Genomic DNA, 20,604 nt, shown 5'->3' with positions numbered 1-20,604 from the left:
CTGAATTTTGTTCCTAAATTTGGAATAGACATATTCTTCATCTAAATATAGTCTCACTAATGGTATGATTTTGTGCTATTTGCTAATCACTGTGGGTGTGTAGGATTTTTTATTATTATTACATTTTGAATTACATAGAATTTAGGGGCTAGCCTGGTAAACTGGTGAATCCCCATGTAGTTTGTAGCAGCTATTTCCTGATATAGATTTGGCCTGATATACTATTGTACCTAATACAGTTTTTGGTGATTTCAATTAACTAGATTGTAGCTTTATGGACCTAGGTCTTCAAGAAACACATGTTCAAACATTCTCCCTCCTTAATGAGATCCTTGTTCCTGTTGAACTTCTATGACCTTATTGGAAATCAATGATTGCTTCTGATCCTCCAAATGTAATGTTGAAAAGACCTAGATGAAATCACTATACAAAATGCTTTGAGATTGCAGGATGTGGAAAGCGTGCTGTCATTAAAATGAATGATTCTGCTTGGAGGTAAACCGTATTTTCAGTCTGTGTGTATATTGCGCATGAGGGAATTTCTCTGTGCAGAATGATTTTCTCCAAATAATTCGCACGCTCACAGCACGGCTGGTAGCAGGTATCACCTAGCTCCTAGGTGGCAGCTTGGCTAAAGCAAGCTTTCCTTTCCTAGCAACTGTTGCTAAGAGGGGCGTGGCTAGGGAGTCCAGCTAGGACGCGTTAGGCCGCCCCCCCCCCGCCACGACGCAGACTACACTTCCCATCATGCTCGAGGGTGGTCTCCGTAGTGACGCACTGGGTGTCCGAGCAGTCGGGAGGAGAGGCGGGGGCGGTGGCGGCGGCTGCGAGGAGGGGCCGTGCTCTCCCCGTGTCCCCGACTTGCGCTCGCTCAGGCAGCTGCCGCCGCCGCCGCCATGTTGGCTTGAGAGGCGATGACAGGAGGCGGCTGCGGCGTTTGGGACTGAAAAGTGGAGGAGAACGAGAGACAAAGCTCCGAGAGGAAACCATTCCCGGGCTGAGGAGAGGGAGGACCCGGCCTCTTCCGGGGACCAGTCGAAGTCGGCGTTGGAGGGGAGGGGAAGGTGGCGGCGGGGGGGGAGGCGGAGGCAAGAGAGGAGCGCCGAGAAGCCGGAGACGATGCGCCCCGACACCCGACGCTGCCCGGAGGCGCCCGCGGCCTGAGCCCCAAGGGGCCGTGGGGTCTCCCACCCGGCCCGAACGCCCCGCGCCCCGCGCTCGCCGCCCCAAGCTTTCGCTTCGGCTCCCAAGTAGTTAAATGCCCTTGAGCGCGGGTTTCCGCGGCCCGGCTCCCAGCCCCGGCAGCGCGAGTTGAGCTGTTTCCCCGCGCCGTCCGCCGGCTCCAGCGCGGCCGCCACTCACTGCTCACGCGTCCATGTGTAGCCACATAGTTATCTATGTACATCCACGCTGGGGCATTTTCCTCCTGCTTAATGAGGACTTGACTCGGGAGCAAGTGTGAATCACTGCCGGGCTGGGAAAGGAGGAAGGCGGATTTAACCCCCTCCCACCCCGCTCCATGTCCGTGTGTCACTCGGCTGGGTCTACCTGGTACGGCCGGTCCTGGGGCTGCTGCTGCGGCTGACGACGACGGGGGCTGCTGCTGCTGCTGCTGCTGCTGCTACCGTCCCGGGAGTTCTCTCCGGCTTCGGCCACACAGGTCCTGGGGATTGTTCTCTTCGCTCGGAACCTCGGTCAGGCCGGCACTTTGGCTCCGAAATAACTTATTTTTTTGGAGGGCACATCACGAACCAATCAAGATCGTTAAGGTTGATTGCTGTACCTTGAAGAGTTCTCCTTTTTTGTTTGTTGTTGTTTGTTTTTGGTTTTGCCCCCGGTAAACATCTCTGGGTGTATATCAAACGGCAAGATGTCCAGTAATGTCCCGGCAGATATGGTAAGTGAAGGATAAGTTACGACATTCTTTGATTTAATTGTGGTTTCCAATCTTATTTAATCAGAAAGGATGCAGGCGTGAGGTGAAGGTTTGCAGGGGACTGTTGAAAAGCCACGGTGCTGGGAGATTTGGAGAAGTTGGAGGAGGTTCTGGTTCCCCCTCTTAGGAAGTACCGCTTTTAATACGGCTTTTCTCATTTGGTTGTGTTTTCTAAATCATCAAAGACAATGGAGAAATAGGGGAAATGTGGCAGTGTAGGTCGAAGTGGAGAAAATATCTCCCTCTTTGCCAGAAATCTTTGAACATTTGCAAAGCTTCTGAAAACGTCAGTGACAGGAGGCAGAGCTGAGGACGGGTGTCCCTACTACATACAGCGGTAGGCAGGGAAACTGGAATCTTGTTCTTTGACACTGACGAGATCATTAATGCAGTAGAGACAAACTTGATATTTTCAAGAAAACGGACGTGTATGTCTTCAAGAAAAAGTCTGCTAGAATTTGCTGTGAGCTTTTTGAAATGTCTGGGTGAACAACTATGGCAACAGAAATACTGAGATGTTTTGGAATTTTCGGAAATCTAGACTGACCGTCTATTATTGGTACTTAATGAATTTCCAGGACTTTTAGTACCAGATATTTAGTAGTATTACATCACTGGACTTTTAAAAGCCAATAAAACACAGTATTGAGCCTTGATCTTTGAATGTTGAGAACTTGAAACAAAAAGTACTTTTGTTTATTGATGCTTTTCTTTCTGTTTCTAAAGGTTAATGTTTGTTAATGTTCTGAGTCTGTTGGCTAACAGAACCCTGTAGGCTTACAGTGAGGGGAGGTGGTGGATTTGTGAGTTGAAATTACACTTTGCAGTCCTAGGCACAAACATAATGCAATTAACAGGGAAGATCTCTAAAGAATTGAAGTTAACATTAGCATTTGAGTGTTCGTGTATTCCCATGAAAAAACAAAATTGAACTTGGCTGATTAAATTTTTAAACGTCAGATAATTTCTGTAGGAGCGAACCTCATGTACAGACTTAAAAACAAACCTAACTGACTGTAAATGGCATATTTTGACCTTGGTTTAAAGCCATTTTGCTTATGTTTGATTTGCCATTTGATGTACTATTTTAATGTATAGGAACCACAGTGTTCTGTTGTGTGGCCACACAGCAACTTAAACTCTCCTTCCTGAGTCTTAAAACTCCTGAATCGTCCCTTTAGTTTTTCCCTTCCCTCCTGGTGTGCACATGGGAGAACAGTCTCCTGCCCGACTCAGGATAAGCTGGACGTGGTTTCCTCTACCCACTCTCGAAGTTGCCTGGAAGGGTGTGTGGACTGAGTTGGAAAATGTTATTTCCCCTCTCTGATGAGTATTTTGGGGGCTAATTGCTTCCAGCACAGATTTGTTCTCTCAAGTCTCCGTTTTGTATTGTCGGTGGTGCAAGATAATGTTCACTCTATTTTGTCATAGAAATTGTAATGAAATAGATTTGTGTCTTTAAAACAGTGCCACTACTTTCTTTAGGCCCAGTGATGAAGAAAAGCTGGAATGTGCGTAGCATCAGTTACAAACTGAAATGATTTGGGGAATACCGTTTCCAAGTCAGAAGAAGGTTCGGGAGCTAATGTTCGGGTCAGGGGAACGGGAAGTAGTAGCAAGGTTATATTAATAGGTACAATTATAAAATATAACTATTTCTGTTTTAGACTGTATTTTAAGGCCTTGATTCGGTGGTGCTTTGAGATCCCTTGATTAAAGGTGATATGCAAGGGCAAAGCAGTATTATGTAATAAACATATAATGCCCTGATGATGCTGTTTCAGAGTATGTCTAATCTACAGCTCAGATTAGATTGTTCTGAGTATTTTTTATGTCTCATTTTCGAATTGCTCAACTTGTTGGAAGTCTTGAGGTTTTTTTTCTCTGTCACAACCTCTTAAGCCTTCATTTGCTCTTATATCGCATTTTTGCTTAAAAAGTACCTTTATTTGATAAGTGCCTGCAATTCTCTACTTTTTGAAATATAACATGATATATATGGTTAAAAGTTGTTGATTAAATGCTTTTTGTTTTGTTAAAGTCTTCATATCAATAATTGACAGTTTGCGTTTACATTTATGACTTTTAAGTAAGAACCATTTCAGCACTCTGAATCTTGAACAACCTTAGCCTCCCTACCCCCACCTCCTTCCACAAGCTGACATTGCTTTTGCAACGTGACTCCTGACTGATAAGGATATGTACTCTTGGAAGTATGAATGCATACATTTTTGCAATGTGCAGTAAAATGTTCAAGTTTCTAATGGTGACAGTCGGTGCTATGTAGAAACAAATGTTACGCTCTTTTACATGTTAATGGTGCTTGTCCTTGTATAGGAAAATCCTAGTTGGGAGATGAGGTGGGGCAGTGAAATTATAATCTCTGTCATTTTTTCATTAGAGTTAATTCATTGTTAAGTTACAGTAATTGCTAAATCAATTGATGTTTTTGGTAAAGTCTTCATATGGCAATAATTGTGACTGACTTTAAAACCAATTTTTTAGCATCTTTTTTTGTTTTGTAAATACAACTTCCATTTCAAATTTGTTTCTAAACATTCAGTAAGTTTTTGTGTTTACCATAAGGAGTCTCTTTTTTTTTTATAACCTGAATTTAGCAAGTTGATCTTTTTGGATGGGAGTGGCACCCCTAGTGAATGGATTGCTATACTCTTTAAAAAAATTTACAGTTGGTACTTTAGCAATTAACATTCTGTAAATATGTCCTATATATAAGTGTATTTACATAAAATATTGGTTTTTCTTTAGCTATAAGTGATTGAGTTTGAACTAAAAGATATACTAGCATTTCAGTATAATAACTTACTTGTGGAAAAAAAAAAAACCCTAAAAATATCTGAAGAGAATATCATTGTAGTACATTGTATTTAAATGATTCATTTCCTTTATTTATTTTTTTTTTCCAGCCCAAATCATAATTCATGATGGGGCAGTATTCATTGTTAATAATTGTAGGATGAATTATGCTAATGACTATAGGTTTTCTGAAAGAAAATGTTTACTCTTTCTGTTAATGGTAAGGCCTAAGCCTGGATAGATAAGGTGGTAATTTTGTTTTCTGGACTGGGAAATTATCAAGAAATTATTTATAGGAGTATTACAGAAAACATCTGAGCTACTATTTAGAGTTTTGGACCAAAATTATATTTTATGATATTTATAAAATTGAAAGCCCTATGTAAAAAAGAAATTGACAGTGTGAGAATATTAGCAAAGCAATTTTGGTATTTGAAACATTTTAATTCATAAAACAAAGAAAAGCCCTGTATCTTTTTAAGCTATTAAGGTAGAAATTGTAATAGATACAACAATTTTTAGTCTGGGGTTAAGTAAGATAATGATAATTTGAGTTTTTTCATTGGTTAGTGATTACTTTTTTGGTAATGTTATATCTCTTTTATTTGTGGAGAAATATGGGAGCCCTCTGGTGGACAGGAAATTACTAAAATGAATTTCCTTTCAAATTGAACTTGTATCACTTTTCCAAGTTAAAGTAAAATGACAGATGTAGAATATGCCAGGGGACGATGTCATGCTAGAAAAAGGTCCAGAGAAAAGAAAATTTTTAACTTTGAAGAAGGAGTATATTAAGATCTAGTGCCCCAGATATTCTCTTTACTTATAGCTTCTTTTAATTTTTCTTTCTCTTGCTGGAGCTCTTATTTCAAATATAAGTGGGGAAGTTTTATGAAGCTAAAGGGTAGATAAGTATGTTTACCTATGTAAATTTGTGACAGTGAACAGTCTAATAAATAATATATCTCAAATGGCATGTTCTTCTAATTGTTTTACTTGAATATGTCTTACATTTGATGTTCTGAATTAGATATTTTTCATTAAGAAAACAGAAGACAATTTACCTCAGCTTTGAATGCCTTTTGCTTTCTGGCTCTAAATCCTATTCCAGCTCATGTCCCTCTCCTGTGAAGATCGCTTTTAGTTCATTTCTAGCCCTTGAGTGTGAACCATTTTGTGACCGTGTGTTAGAGATTCTTCTTATACAGTGTCAAATTTATATGGATATCTGTCTTATATTACATCTCCCATGATTTTTAAAACAGACATTGTAAAGCCAGTGAATGATTTTCTTAACTCATGGAGCATTACTCTCTTTATTGTAAAAAAGTACTACTTTTTTACAATAAATCAGTACTACTACTGATTATGGTGTTAAATATGAGGTGTATGATGCCTGTTTCTGTTACTACTTTGAATATGGAAAATGTATTTTTAATATTAAATCTTGAAATTCTCTTGAATTAGTGGTTGGTTACTGATGGCTCTAATTTTCTTAATATGGAACAGTAGATATATTGTAGGAAACTGAAGTATATGCTTCCTAAATATATTCTTTAAGAATTCCTCTCATTCTGGGGGAAAAGCTGAAAGTGACTATAGAATTCCTGGTAACTGGAATCCCTAAGGAGTGTCATTCTGAAACAGTAAATTTTCTGATTTCATGAAGGTTATTTTGGAAATACCCGAATCTAACAAGTTGGACTACTATCCTATTTACTTGAGCATGATATGCTGCACATAATTCAACTTATTTTTGATGACCTAGAGCCATCATTTGAGTAATATTGATTCAATTCAATGTATGTTCTTCGTTGAGTACTTCTCTGTGTAACATATGATTATTCTATCAGCTACAACTTCAAATCCTGAGCACCTAATATAGATTGTGAAGCTTTATGCCCCTTTACTGGGTCAATAAATTTACAAAGTGACATGAGGCAAGTCAATTGAGATGTGAGAATAAAAATATTAGAATTCCTATTTATTTATTTTATGCTCCCAAAAGAGGAATTAAGCTTTTGTATTAATATATGGATTGGCTTTGGGGCGCCTGGGTGGCTCAGTGGGTTAAGCCGCTGCCTTCGGCTCGGGTCATGATCTCGGGGTCCTGGGATCGAGTCCCACATCGGGCTCTCTGCTTAGCGGGGAGCCTGCTTCCCTCTCTCTCTCTGCCTGCCTCTCTGTCTGCTTGTGATCTCTCTCTGTCAAATAAATAAAATCTTTAAAAAAAAAAAAATATATGGATTGGCTTTGAGGCTTTTCTAGGTCCACATTCAGATGGTTACAAAGAGTGTGGTTTGCTGAGGGAACTTGCGTGAGTTCTGTAATGTGGAGGCCAACAGCAGCACATGACTTTCTCAAAGTTTTTGTGGTTTTTCTGTTACAGTATATTATATAGTTACTTTAAAAAATGCTTTTTAAAAGAAACTGTGATACTTTGAATTGAGATGGGGTGCAGAGGTTCACTGTCAGTGTTTAAAAGAGTTGCTAAAAAAAAAAAAAAGTAAAACTCAAAGCTGAATTACTCATTTTTATTTCACAAAAGAGGAATATTATAGACGCTGATATTTTCCATGATGACAAGAAGCTATCAATATTATGCTACCTAGCAGATATTGTTGAGAAAACAAACACTAAGTTGTCTCTATAAGGCAAAATTGACATTTTAATAAGTGAGAAAGTATCTGCTTTTCAGAAGAGACTAAGGTTATAGAGAGAACATTTTGAAAACATGTTTAGACATTTCCAGTCTGTTGAAAAATCTTACGGAGAATTTCAGTGGACTTTGGACCCATTTGTTAGAAACCTAGAAACACATTCTACTGAGCTTGCAAAAATATCTGACATCAGGAAAAATAAAATTTTCATAACATTGACATCTGGTAACTGACTTTAAACAAAAACTTGTGTATATTTGGTGATAGAATAGAAGAGTGGTATAATTTAGTAAAACAGTAAGTGACATATTCTTCTGTAAAGATTGGTGCATCTTTGTGAACTACGTTTTTCAGTTATGACTTAAACAGCAATTTTTAAAACGTCAAAGTACGTTGAACTTCACAAATTAGGAAAGCAAGATTTTAAAAAAATAAAGAGACATTGAATAATAGTGCTCTCACTTAAAATGTTAATAGCAGTAGCATTTTTAGTGATTTAAGATCAAAACAAATTAGTATTTAACATAGTTAATAGTTAAAACAATATTAAAATCTTTTAATTTCTGTTTTAGTATTTGTTTTACAATATACTTAAAATATGATTTACAAATGAATATACATATATTGGAGGTATATGCTCAAGTATTTTATAGTTGGTATGTTCAATAAAAAAAATTTTAAGAGCGCCTGCGTGGCTCAGTCAGTTAAGCGTCTGACTCTTGATTTCAGCTCAGGTCATGATCTTAGGGTCTTGAGATCAAAACCCAGGTCAAGCTCCCCACTCAGCCCAGTGTCTGCTTGAGATTCTCTTTCCCTCTCCCTCTGCACACCACTCCCCTACATATGTACTTCTCTCTCTCTAAATTGTTTTATTATTAAAAAAAAATAATAAAACAAAATTTAGAAGCCATTGTATAAGATGACTTCAGATTTTTGAGCATTTTAAGTTTTTGTGTTTGATATTTAGGTTTAATGTTTCCTGCCTTGTTGAACAGTTACATTTTTCTGTGGTCAGTATGCCTACCTATTCCTCTCTAGCTATTTATAGTTGCTAATTCTAATTTGCTGTGGGTGTGGAAAGCAGATTTTCAAAGTTTATTAAAGTATATTAAAAACATCAAATGGTATCCAAGTAGGATTTTCAGGAGTTGCCCTATAGTAAAGTGCATAATCTTTGTTTCATGGACTTAAGCATGTCTGTTTTGGCTGCTTAGAGTTCTCTTTACTTGAAGGGCTTATTTTCTGGCTCTTAACTGTGTTTTGCATAAATGTAGATTTTTGATAGTGAAGAACTAGGTAGATGATTTAGAAAATAAAATTAACATGTACAGCTTTATTTTGAGCGCATAGGAGAGAGAAGGTAGTATTTGTTGTGCACTTGCTGCTATACTAGGCAGCTGCTTGGCATTTTACACGATAACATTTTATTTAATCCTCACCGTGACCCTGGATAAATACAGTTGGTATATAGGGAAGGAAGCTGCAAGTGCCTGCCAGGAGGAGACCACCAGGAATGCAGCGGTAGTGAAACAAAGAAGGTTAATGACTTGCTGTAGCAAGGAAGAGCACACGCCTGAGAAACATGCCTAGCCTCAGTAACAGGAAATGCGAAAAGTTTAGGGTAGGGTTTGGGTTGTGCTGAATGATTCTAATGAGAAACCAGGCAAAGTAGAAACTAGCTCTGGATTGTGGCTTATATGGACATGAAGTGGAGGTGCGTTTAGTAATTGGATCTGTCAGTGGTCTTTGTTCAGGAGGCAGGAGAAATGAAGGGGACTGGGACAGATCTAAGTCATTTTGGATCTCTAGTGTGGTGATGGGAGAAATTTTTGTTGCCTGTTGGTCTTCTTTTGGCCTTGTCTGTGTCTTTTAGAAACACCACAGTGTGATTATCAGCAGAGGTGAGTTTTACTTTCTCACAGTCTAGGTTTAGAGGGGATAAGGAGGTCAAAGAAGCTAGTAAAAAGCAGAGCCAGGATAGGAATTTGGGTCTGATGGCGATAGTGATAAACATGCTAAGTTCTTTCCCCCTACCATACCTGAGCTAAATCCCTGAGGCAGAATACCTTAGATTCCTTACCAACACCCTGCCCCAGGCATTTACCACTGGCTGGTCTGAGCTTGCCTGGTAGAGTAGAGATGACACCTGTTTTGTATACCTTCGCCAACTACTGTGTAATCTCTGGGTTGGAATGATTTTAATGAGCATGGATTGTCTTATTAATTGCTAAAATTAAGGGGAGTTTTCTTTAAATTTGTTGGAACTCTGAGTCATATATATACAATAAAATACAGTACAATAAAATTTTTTCTATAAAGGTACCACTTTGAATGTAGAAACTATTATTGCTCTATATATCTAACACAGATTTTTAATGGATTCAGTGCTTTCCGAGTATTTTGTTTTTATACTCTAGCTACTTATGTATGGTGCAGATTTTTATTTTTATTTATTTATTTATTTTTTGGTGCAGATTTTCTATTGACTGATTCAAACCCAGTAGCATTTTTTTAATGGTCTAAATAAAATATATATGTGTGCAATTTTCTATGACTAGATTTTGAGAAGAAAATGTTCTTTCTGCTGATGAAAATTGTCTAAGTTAGGCATTATATCTTTTGTTTATGAACTTAAATTAAGATGGCAGTTCATTTGTGTCTAGACAAAATGTTCTCATGATATATGTTCAATTTTTTTCACTTTTATATGAAATTAGTGTTTTTGCCTTAGAAATATTCCTACTTCTATATGCTGCTTTTTTCATTTAGTTGTATATTCATGAACAGCTATCCATACAAATAAGTATAGAACCATATTATAATTTTGAACTGATTCTGATAGATGTACATAAATTGTTTAGCTAATTCCATACCCATGGCCATTTAAAAGCTATTATAAGCAATGATATAATGCATTTTTAAAATTTATTTATTTATTTTAAAAAGATTTTATTTATTTATTTGACAGAGAGATCACAAGTAGGCAGAGAGGCAAGCAGAGAGAGAGGGGGAAGCAGACTCCCCACTCAGCAGGGAGCCCAGTGTGGGGTTTGGTGATCCCAGGACCCTAAACCATGACCCAAGCCAAAGGCAGAGGCTTAACACACTGAGCCACCCAGGCGTTCTAATGTAATGCATATTTTAAAACATAACTCTATGCCTTGCTTGATTTTTTTTTTTTTTTTAAGATTTATTTATTTACTTGGGTGGGGGAGAGAGAGAAGAGAGCATGCTAGTGTGAGCATGTGCTCATTGGGGAGGGGGAGAGGAAGAGGGAGGGAATCCCAAGCAGACTTCCCGCTGAGCATGGAGCCCACAGTTCCCCTGGATCTTGCAACCCTGAGATCATGACCTGAGCAAAAACCAGGGATCTGACACTTAACCCACTGAACTGCCCAGACACCCCTGATTATTTTCTTAGGATAAAATTCTTAGGAATGTAGTTGCTCTCTGTTAGATATGTGTTAAAATTTGGGGAGGAGGAGAGTTACATATTAATTAAGTTTAAAACATCCTTGAATTTCTGGATAACCTTAAATTGTTTTTTATGCATTATCCTATTAATACATTTCATTACATTTCATTTACAATGTGTGCATTTTTGTTCATCAGAAAGATTGACTAGTAAAGATTTAGTTTTCAAACTTATGATGTCTTCATAAAATAGGCTGGGAAATGTTTTTTGTTCTTTGTAATAAAAGATTATGAAGATTAATTTTATTTCATTCATAAATGTTTGAAAGAATTCACTGGTGAAGCTGTCTGGATTTTACTTGTGGGGATTGTTGAATCTATTTCATATATATATATGACTATTCACAGTTTCTATTACTTTTGTGTCGGTTTTGACAAGTTTTGCTTTTCAAGAGATTGTCCATTTTATCTAAATTTTCCAACTTGGTTTATGATTTTACATGCTTTTTATTTATTTATTTTGATGTTCATTGTATCTAGTGATACCTGCTTTTTAAATCTGCTTATTGATAATTTGTGCTTCCTCTTTATCTTGATCAGTTTTCAGAGAGCCAATTTAATTTTCAAATTTAAAATGTTCTTTATTTTCTAATTGGTTCTGCTTTTAGCTTGTTTTCTTTCCTTCTAGTTCTTTTTTCCTTTTTTTTTTTTTAATTTGCTGTTCTTTTTCAAATTTCTTGAGATGGATACTCAAATCATTAACTATCTTCTTTTTTAAATGTATGTATTTAAGTCTATGAAATTTCCCTCTAAGCAACTTTTCCAGCACTTTAGCTGGATCTCACAAGTTTGATAAATCATATTTTTATTTATCACTCAACTCAGAATATTTTAGAATTACCTTTGTGGTTTCTTCTTTGATCCATGGGTTATCCAGAAGTATATTACATAATATCTAAACATTTGGAGATTTTTTCTAGCTATATTTTTTGTTGTTGATAACCAGTTTAATACAACTGTGGTCAAGGATTATTCTGTGATTTTGTGTGCAATTAATTGACACTTGGTTTATGGCCAAGTTTTAGAATATTTGAGTGTGCTGTGCTCAGTGTCACTTAAGTCAATTATATTAATCATGTTTAAATCCACTGTATTGCTACTTTTTTCTTTTTTTCACTCAATTGAGAGAAGTGCATTAAAATCTCCCAATTGTGTCCTCTTTGTTCTCTGAAATTTTGCCTCATATATTTTGAGACTAAATTATTGACTGCAAATAAATACACAATTATGTCTTCCTGTTACTGTCATTCTCTAGTAATAATCTTTGATTTAAAACTTATTTTTTTGGATGTAGTGTACTTTTCTTTTGTTTTTTTTCCCATCTTTTTATTAAAACCTTTCTTTGTCCTTAGAGATGAAGATGAATCTCTTCAAGTATCATATAGTTGGGTTTTGTTTTTTATTAAACTTGATAATCTGTGTTGTTTTACATTTAATTGCCTTAATACATTTTGGGGGCTTAAGGTGACCATTTTACAATTTGTTTTCTATTTGTACTGTCATTCGTTTTAACATCCTCCCTCATTTCTTGCTTTCTTTTGGATTAATCATACTTTTTTCCCCCTCATATCCTGGCTCTTAGCTTGTTGTTATAAATTCTTTTACTATTTCCTTATGGGTAACCTTAAGTTTGCAATTTACATCTTTGACTTGAGTCTGCCATCAGTTACTTCCTTTACCATTTCCAGGAAAATGCAAAGGCCTTAAATACTTGAATCCCATTTCTCCCATGCTTGGTTTTAGTTTAAACCTCCAAAGACGTCATTCTTGTTGCTGTTGAGATAATAGTAACACTAGTAGTAGTAGTAGTAATAACAATGTTGTTATTAAAATAGCCATTACTCATTTCACTTTATCCTTACATTTACCGTTTCTGGAAGCTTCATTTCTTCCTGTTTTACTGTATTTACTTCTGGGTCATTTTCCTTTGATATAAGGAACTTTAGTATTACTTTGAGTGCAGGTCTTCTGGAATACATGACTCTTATAGGCACCGTACAAAGCTTAGTACTCGAGAGGTTTAATCCTCTAAGAAAATTCTCAGAACAAGCCCATTAGGTAGGTAGTTTTAGTGTTAGTGGTATTTTATTCATAAGGAAAGTGGGATCTAAGATGTTTGGTAATTTTCCTGAAGCTACCAGCTAGGTGGGCTTTTTGTGTTCTTGGATTGTTTTTTACTTCTCTAACTTTTGGACCATTATTACCTTACTTATAGCATACCCTCTTTACTATGTCTTAATGCTAATTTCTGTGATGAGACAAATATTCTGGTATTTTAACTTCAGCTTCTTGCCTTAACAAAGGATTTTTGCGGCTATCAAGTATGGTGAATGATTTTTCAAGCTATAAAATCTCTCATTTTATGACTGTAAATAGACTGTTACAATCAATTACATATATTTGAATATATTATGTATATTAAGCACATATTTAAAGAAAACATTTTGTCTTTTTTACTTAAAGGAGTATTCAGTTATACAGTTTTTTTAATGCTCAAAATAATAAACTTTCTGTGATAGGTATCATTTTATATCTATATTTATTAGTCTGATGTAATAATCCTGCCCTTTTTATTTATTTGCATTATTCACTCAATCAACAAGTATTTGTTGAGCAAATGCTATATGCCAGGCACTGTTTTAGGCTTTGGTATACAGTGGTGAATGAAACAAAGTTCCTCTCCTAATGGAGCTTACATTTAAGTAGTAGGGAGATGACATTAAACAAGTAAGTAAAAAGTAGAGTATAGTAGGAGTTGGTTAAGTACTACAGAGAAAAATAAAGCAGGAAAGGGGGTTAGAGAATACTAGGAGAGTATGCCTGTCTTGGCCAGTTTTAAATATTGTGTTCAGGGAAGAGCTCACGAGGATAATGACATTTTTATATGGATCTGAAGGAGATGGGGAACAAGCCATTATCTTAAGAAGTCCTATTCCGGGCTGTGGGAATACTGCCTCATGATTTCTTTGTTATTTTTTTGTTTGTCTCACTGTTTCTTCTGCCAGTCTTTACCCTAAATTTTTGTATTTCTCACAAAACAAAAACTGGTTTTTGTTTATTTTCCTTCTGTGTGAACTAAGTGATTATTACCTTCCTCACAACTTTTTTTTTTTTTTGCAACAAACATTTATTGGAGTCCTTTGTGCCAGATAGATTCTGTCAGTAGTTAGAGCTGATCAGTTTTATCTAGTGTATCCCAAGTCCATTTCCTCTAAATTGTCTCCCACCACCTTCAACCAAGTGTTTATTCAGACATTGGTCCCCTTTATCCACTGCTATCCACCTTTCACTCAGGTTTGTCTTTTGAAAATACAGATCTTGTCCTTGGACTATTCCTCTTAATAATGGCTGGCTGTCACTTACAGGCCAATCCTGGCCAGGCTCCTTAGGTGGTAGCATTAAGGCTCTTAGCAGTTGCCTTCCATCCATTCTCATCTCTTGCTTTTACCCCTTTGTGTTGTGATGAACCCCCTGCTTGACGCACATCTTTCTGTTAACTTTTATGCTTCTCTCTCTGAACCTTGCATAGACTTCTCTTTCTTTACCGAACGCGCTGCTCCTCCTTTTTGCACCATTTGTACCTGAGACTTGTTCTCAATTGCAGGGTTAATTCTTTGGTAATATCTTAAAACTTTTCAGCCACTCAGTCACCCTAAGTATAGCACATGCTGGAGGCTCCAAACCAAGTGACAGCTGAGGCAAAGCTGCCTTCTAGGAGGGACCGGGGAATTAGAGTAGCAGGATGGATTTTTTTCCATCAAGTGTTGGCGGCAGTGTAAAGCACCAAGTCCAGAGAGATGGGGCTTACATCCTGGTTAGGGCTTAGAATCTCTGGTTCTCAGCCCAGAGATTTCTAGGTAGTGATGAGTCTTAGCATTTCTTGGAGTACCATCATACCATCAGACGAACAAGGCCCAGTCTACAGAAGTGCTAAGTGAAAGCATTGGAATCCTAGTTAATTGGGCTGGAATTAATCTTATTACCCCTACGCTAGTACTTATAAATATTTTTAGCTGCTTCTTCTGCTAGACGGATGATCTGCTTTTTGAGGACCGAGAGGAGCCTTATCTTACTCATCTCTCTATATACTCCTGTACCTAGCACAGGGCCTGTTATATAGAGAATACTCAGTGAATGTTGAATTAGCACTGCAGCTTTGTCCAATAGAACTTTCTGCATTGATCAAAATATTTGTGCTGTCCAGTAAGGTTGCTGCTGGCTGCATGTGGCTTTTGAGCACTTGCGAAGTGGCTGGTATGACTCAGGAACTAAATTTTTAAATTTCATTTTAATTAACTTAAATGTAAATAGCTATGTGTGGCTAATGGGTACTGTATTGAACAGTGCAGTTATATATGGTTTACATAATTAATTCTCTCATTGGGTTAAAAAGATCACTGGGTTTTTTGGCTTATCTTCTAAATGGTCCCAAATTACTGAGCATTTGGGTTTTTTTTTGTTTTTGTTTTTTTTTTTGTGATTTTTCTGTTCTCTTGGTGTCAGCATTAATTTTTTGCTGTTCTCATTATGTATACTGTCATCAGCCTCTCTTTTAGCTTTTTGGATTTTAGTCCTAGTGGCATAGAAAGACATGTAATCAAGTTTATAGCATTCTCTTTAAAAAGAGCAAATAGTGTAGGAACCTAGGAGTTGTCTTTGACCTCTCTTTAACCCCAGTAAGAATGTGAAATTAGCCCTCAGGAAAGAAAAGAGGGCTGAAAATATAAATTAGTGTGCACATTCAACTGAAGAAAAAATCCTATCAATATGACATTACATGAATTCATCAAGGGGGAGGTGGGACAGCCCAAAAGTACAATGCCTCCATTTAGAGATAGGAGAATTTAAAAATGAGAACAGGAACAGAGTTAAGGGAAATTTTTTTTCTAAGTTTCATTATTGTGAAAGCCATGCAAGGAAAAACTCAAAGAGGAATAGTGGTGGGCTACAGCAGATATTGCAAGGAGGTGAAGAATAAGGACTAATTGAAGTCCATTTGGGGTAATGTGGTGAAGGCTAAATGGATCTTAACTCATTGTCAAGTATTTTACGTTGGTTAAAACAGTGTTTTCTTTGTAATTCTTCCATATTGAAGTGCTAGGCATAGAAGGATTCATTATGGTCACTCTTTTTGAAGTCAGTACTATTTTTTAGTTTCTGTGTCCCACAGCTACCTTTTCTCAACCTTTTCTGTCAAAATGTTTTGCTTTGCTAGTGTAGAATCTGGATAGGCATTATTAGTACTTTTTGCTCTAAAATTGATTCTTTTTAATCCTGTAGAGGTGAATTTCTCCATTACCTAATAGTAGGGCTGTTGTTTCAGTAGTGATCATTCAGTTCATGCTTTGATGCAGGGTTTACTAAGAGATACTGGTTTGTTGTTGTTGTTGTTGTTGTTAATTTTCCATACCCAGAGAAAGACAGTTTTGCTAAAAATTGGGGCATCTTGCTTCTTAGGGGTGTTTTCACATTCCAGCTGGCATAGGAAGCAAGCAAATGGCTCTTTCATTTCCCAAAGTGTTGTCTACATTACTCCTTTGAGACTTAGGACAGGCAACCAAGGGAAAAAATGAGGAAAATATTTTTCCTACATATCTTTATTCTAAAGTAGAGACGAATTCACTCTTAGGTTGTGCATAGTGCAGATGTAAGCGTATTGTATTTTTATTTTCAAGTTAGGCCAACATTTTTGAAGTCTTTGTTTCTCAATTAGAACCACTACCTATACAGCTGAAGTCTTCTAGAATAGTGCAAGTAGCCATTCCTGTTGGACGCAAGGGAGAGCAGTCTGCTCTGAAATTGTAAAACTGCTTTCTTGTTTCCCAGGTGACTTGACTAACTTATGTAAGTTACAGTTACCTGGGAAATGCGCCAGATATAATCACAAGTGCAAAAGAGATGTCTGAGAATGGGTACATCAGATAGTAAAGTGGCAAGAAGAGTAGTGTCCACCACTTCCATTCTATTTGAAAACAGCACAATATATTAATTTTAGCTAAAGAATTACTTTCCTAATTTGACCGTCCTTGTTTTGTTAGTCTTAGCATCTCTTTTTTTAAATAAACTATTTAGAAGGAAAGGTAATCATAATTATGCATTATCGAGTAGGTTAATGAGCTTGTCACTCAGTAGTAAATGAGTATAACATCTTACATAGTAAAATGAAATGGTATTTATCCTTTTTGTGATCTCTTTTTTAATAAGATTTATTTAATTATTTTAGAGAGAGAAAGTGCATGCATGTGCGCGTAGTGGAGAAGTGGAGGTAGGGGGCAGAGAGAATCCCAAGTAGACTCCCTGCTGAGGGCACTGAGCACAACTCAGAGCCCAATGCCGAGCTCTATCCCAGGGCCTAGAGATCCTGACCTGAGCAGAAATCAAGAGTCTGACACTTAACTGACTGTGCCACCCAGACACCCCCTTTCTGTGATCTCTTCATTTACCTGACCAGTGTTTTCTAAAGAGAAGTATTTATCTGGTTTGTCTTATTTTGCCATTTTTTGGCCATAATCTATTTATTTAGTGTGTTTTCATTTACAAATCTGAATTTCATTGTTTTATTATTGTTTTATTCTAATTTTATACCTAATTAGAAAGCAGGAGAATTATTGTAAAACTTGTGAAAAAGAAAACATTTTAAAGAAAATAATGCCATTTATAAACCATTACTTAGTACAAATGCTTAATGTTTTTGCTTTCTACCATCTAGCCTATTTGCGTGTGGTGTGTGTGTGTATGTAGTTGATGATTCATTTTAGAGTGTTCTGATTTGGAGAGGTCTTAAAGATCAAATTTGACTATGTGTAGGCAGTTTATATTGACTCGTTAAAAAACCTGTAAGTCTTTGAGTTTGTCCAAAGAATAAAGTAAGTTTCTTTTTAACACATCATATGTGTACCATTACTTTCTTTTAAGATTCAGTCTTTCTGGGCATTCTGTAGAGTCTAATATGAATGTGTCTGAAAACATTTTGCTAATTTTAATTCAGTAATTTCCATAACATCAAATCAAAGCAAAACTTCACCTAAACCAGAGTACTTTAGTAGAATCAAAAGGAGGAGGAGTTCGAGTTTATTTATAGTTGAGATTTGCAGAAATGCTTATTTAATGGCTTTTTGATCTCACCAAAGGACTCAACTTTCTTTTCTTTCTTTCTTTTCTTTTTTTTTTTTTAAACCCCCTCCAGTTAGTACTTTGCTTTATCCTATTTCTAGTTTGGAAATACATATATGGTATATGATAAGATCTATATATATATCTTTATAGTACACAAGATTTTTTTTTTTAAACAATCATATACTTTGAATTTTGTTATAGTTTATTTACTCCCCTCTCCACTTGTCAAAAATAAGTGAAAACAAATTTCTAAATGTATGCTTTACAAAATTTATACATTGTGTTTACTTTTTAGAAATGACATTTGTGTAAAGATTATGACTTACTGAGTTTAGTTTCTGCCAGTTATGAGCTACTTTACTTGCCAGATATATTCAGCCAAGGCAGTGTATTCCAGTGGTGGTATTGTTAGTTAGATCAAAATCAGTAACATCAGCACTGTTTCTCTGTAGTCCTGAGTGAGGGATTTCTGCCTCTTCTAACTGAAGTAATTTAACAAAGGGCTTTAAAAAGACCGGTTGCTGTCACCTGGTGACTACTTACAAAATACTTTTGGTTACATCTAAATTCCTAAAGAGCATGTTTGTTAATGATTCTGTTTGGGGAATTTTTGTGCAGTCAGGTAATTCAGATTATGTATTTCTTTATCATGTCAGTACAGTACCATTAACCAAAAGCAAGTTTAAAGAAAGTTAAAGTTTTTGTGTGACCTTGTACTAGAGAAATATTAAGGAAGTAAAATTGGCATACCAAACCTTACTATCTGTGGGATATATATTCAGGAAATAAAGGATACATTAAATGATTAAAGAGTGAACAAGAAAGATGGTAGAAAATTCAAAGAAGTTAGCACGTTCTTTTGGGAAGAACAGAATCTTTAAGTTCCAGGTGAAATTTAAGATCTGCAAATAAGTAGTAGCACAATATTTATTTGAAAGGTTTTAAAGTAGCACAATATTTATTTGAAAGGATTTAAAGTTAGGTCTACCTAATAAACTTTTGCAGAATGGCTTTCTAAGCAATTTGATTAGTTACCCAAAAACTGTGATTACTGTGAAATGGCATAGTAGAGCTGTAAATAGTAAACATAAACTCAGTCCTGATATGTGTACAGCTTTGCTATGTCCTGAGGAAAGTATTTTCTTTTTCTCTGTGATGAATCTAGTGTGGTAAATCAGATACGTCATCTGCAAATAATAGGTTTAAAAAGCACACAAGCCTCAGATATATTGAAACATTGCTCAGATTTCAGTCTTTTGGAGCATAAGTCATTAAGCCTTCTTGTCTGATTTATGTTGTTTTCAATATGTAAGGACGGTTTAGATTAGCATGTACTGAGTGGCCAGGTGGGCACTGTTCTAAGTGCATCACACGTATATTAATTCAATAACATTTCCCTAACAGTGCCATGAGCGGGGTATTGCTGTTACCCCCATTTTACAGATAAGGAAACTGAAACATGGAGAAATTATGTAATTTGCTTGTATCTGGAGGAGTCAGGATTCAGACCCAGTCCTTCTGTTTCTAGAGCCTATTATGTAACAATGTAACATCTCTGGGTTTCTGGGAAGTTGTGCTGTATTATTAAATACTACGTATATTAGAAATGAAGCAGTTCATTTTATGTATGCATGTGGTAATATTACAGAACAATATGGCAGCATTGATTTAGCGAATAATAGCAAAAAAGCTAAAGGATTGACTTTAATATCTGTAGTATGCAGTTAAATTTACAAAGCTAAAGGGCTAACTTTATTATCTTTAGCATACAGTTTACTGTTTATAGCATAATTGTAGCCTAACATGTTGATTTGAACAATGTCCATAGTTGATTTTTTAAGGTTGGAAGAACAAAAATAGCTTGGAAAAAACTCAAGAAAAAAAAAAACACCTTTAATATAATGTTTTAAAACGTCTAATACCACTTCAAATATAGGAACCATGATTGTACAATAAACTCCAGCACTGCAAGGAATCTGGGAGTAGCCTAAAATCCATTTTATGTTACTATAAAAAGTCTGAGGACCTCTCAATGCTGCTGGTCTCTGGTACATCTTTGTTGCTGAGTCCCTACACTAAAACGAGGATCTTTATTAAAGATGCTACTCCCATGTGTTTGAAGTACTATAAGTTAGGAGACATTGTTAAGCTTATCCAAACACCATAAATCATTCTATTAAGTTTATTCATCAAATCTTTCATATTTCCAAAGTGATTGATATTTCATCCTTGCAGTTGTCTATAGGAAAATCTGGGGGGAAGGGGTTAGGGGAAGGGGATGATTGTCCTTCCTTGTAATGGAAGTCTCTGGCCTTTTTTTTTTAGTCTCTGGTCTTTTAATTAGACTTTAACATTAATGAATGTTGCTCCTTCTTTTGAGAGACTTGGATTCTTTCTAAATTGTTTCTCTCTAAATTGTTAATACATTTCTCTCCTAACTCCCTCCCCCCCTTTTTTTTAAAGTGATGTCTGTTCTGGTGGAATGAAGAACACATTTTACTTTAGAAAACTGCTCTAAAAAAAGAAATCTACTTAATTTGCAGTACCCTGGTATTTTAATTTATTATTGGTTACAGAAAATGTAACTATTATATCAGGTCT

General features: G+C 36.3%; 1 protein-coding gene across 1 annotated transcript in view; it reads left to right on the top strand.

Moving 5' to 3' along the window:
- The first annotated feature begins 1,132 nt into the window (after positions 1-1,132).
- Positions 1,133-20,604, top strand: part of UBL3 (ubiquitin like 3) — a 59,127-nt gene continuing 39,655 nt past the window's right edge. The window contains exon 1 of the mRNA XM_032879986.1: positions 1,133-1,897. Coding sequence (XP_032735877.1) covers positions 1,871-1,897 — 27 coding nt within the window. The 5' untranslated portion in view covers positions 1,133-1,870. The remainder of the gene's footprint in view (positions 1,898-20,604) is intronic.

This window comes from Lontra canadensis, unplaced genomic scaffold (assembly GCF_010015895.1).
Source record: "Lontra canadensis isolate GAN:19392208 unplaced genomic scaffold, GSC_riverotter_1.0 scaffold67, whole genome shotgun sequence".
NCBI lineage: Eukaryota > Metazoa > Chordata > Mammalia > Carnivora > Mustelidae > Lontra > Lontra canadensis.
The sequence above is the reverse complement of the archived record's forward strand: the minus strand, read 5'-3'. Positions and strand labels throughout refer to the sequence as shown.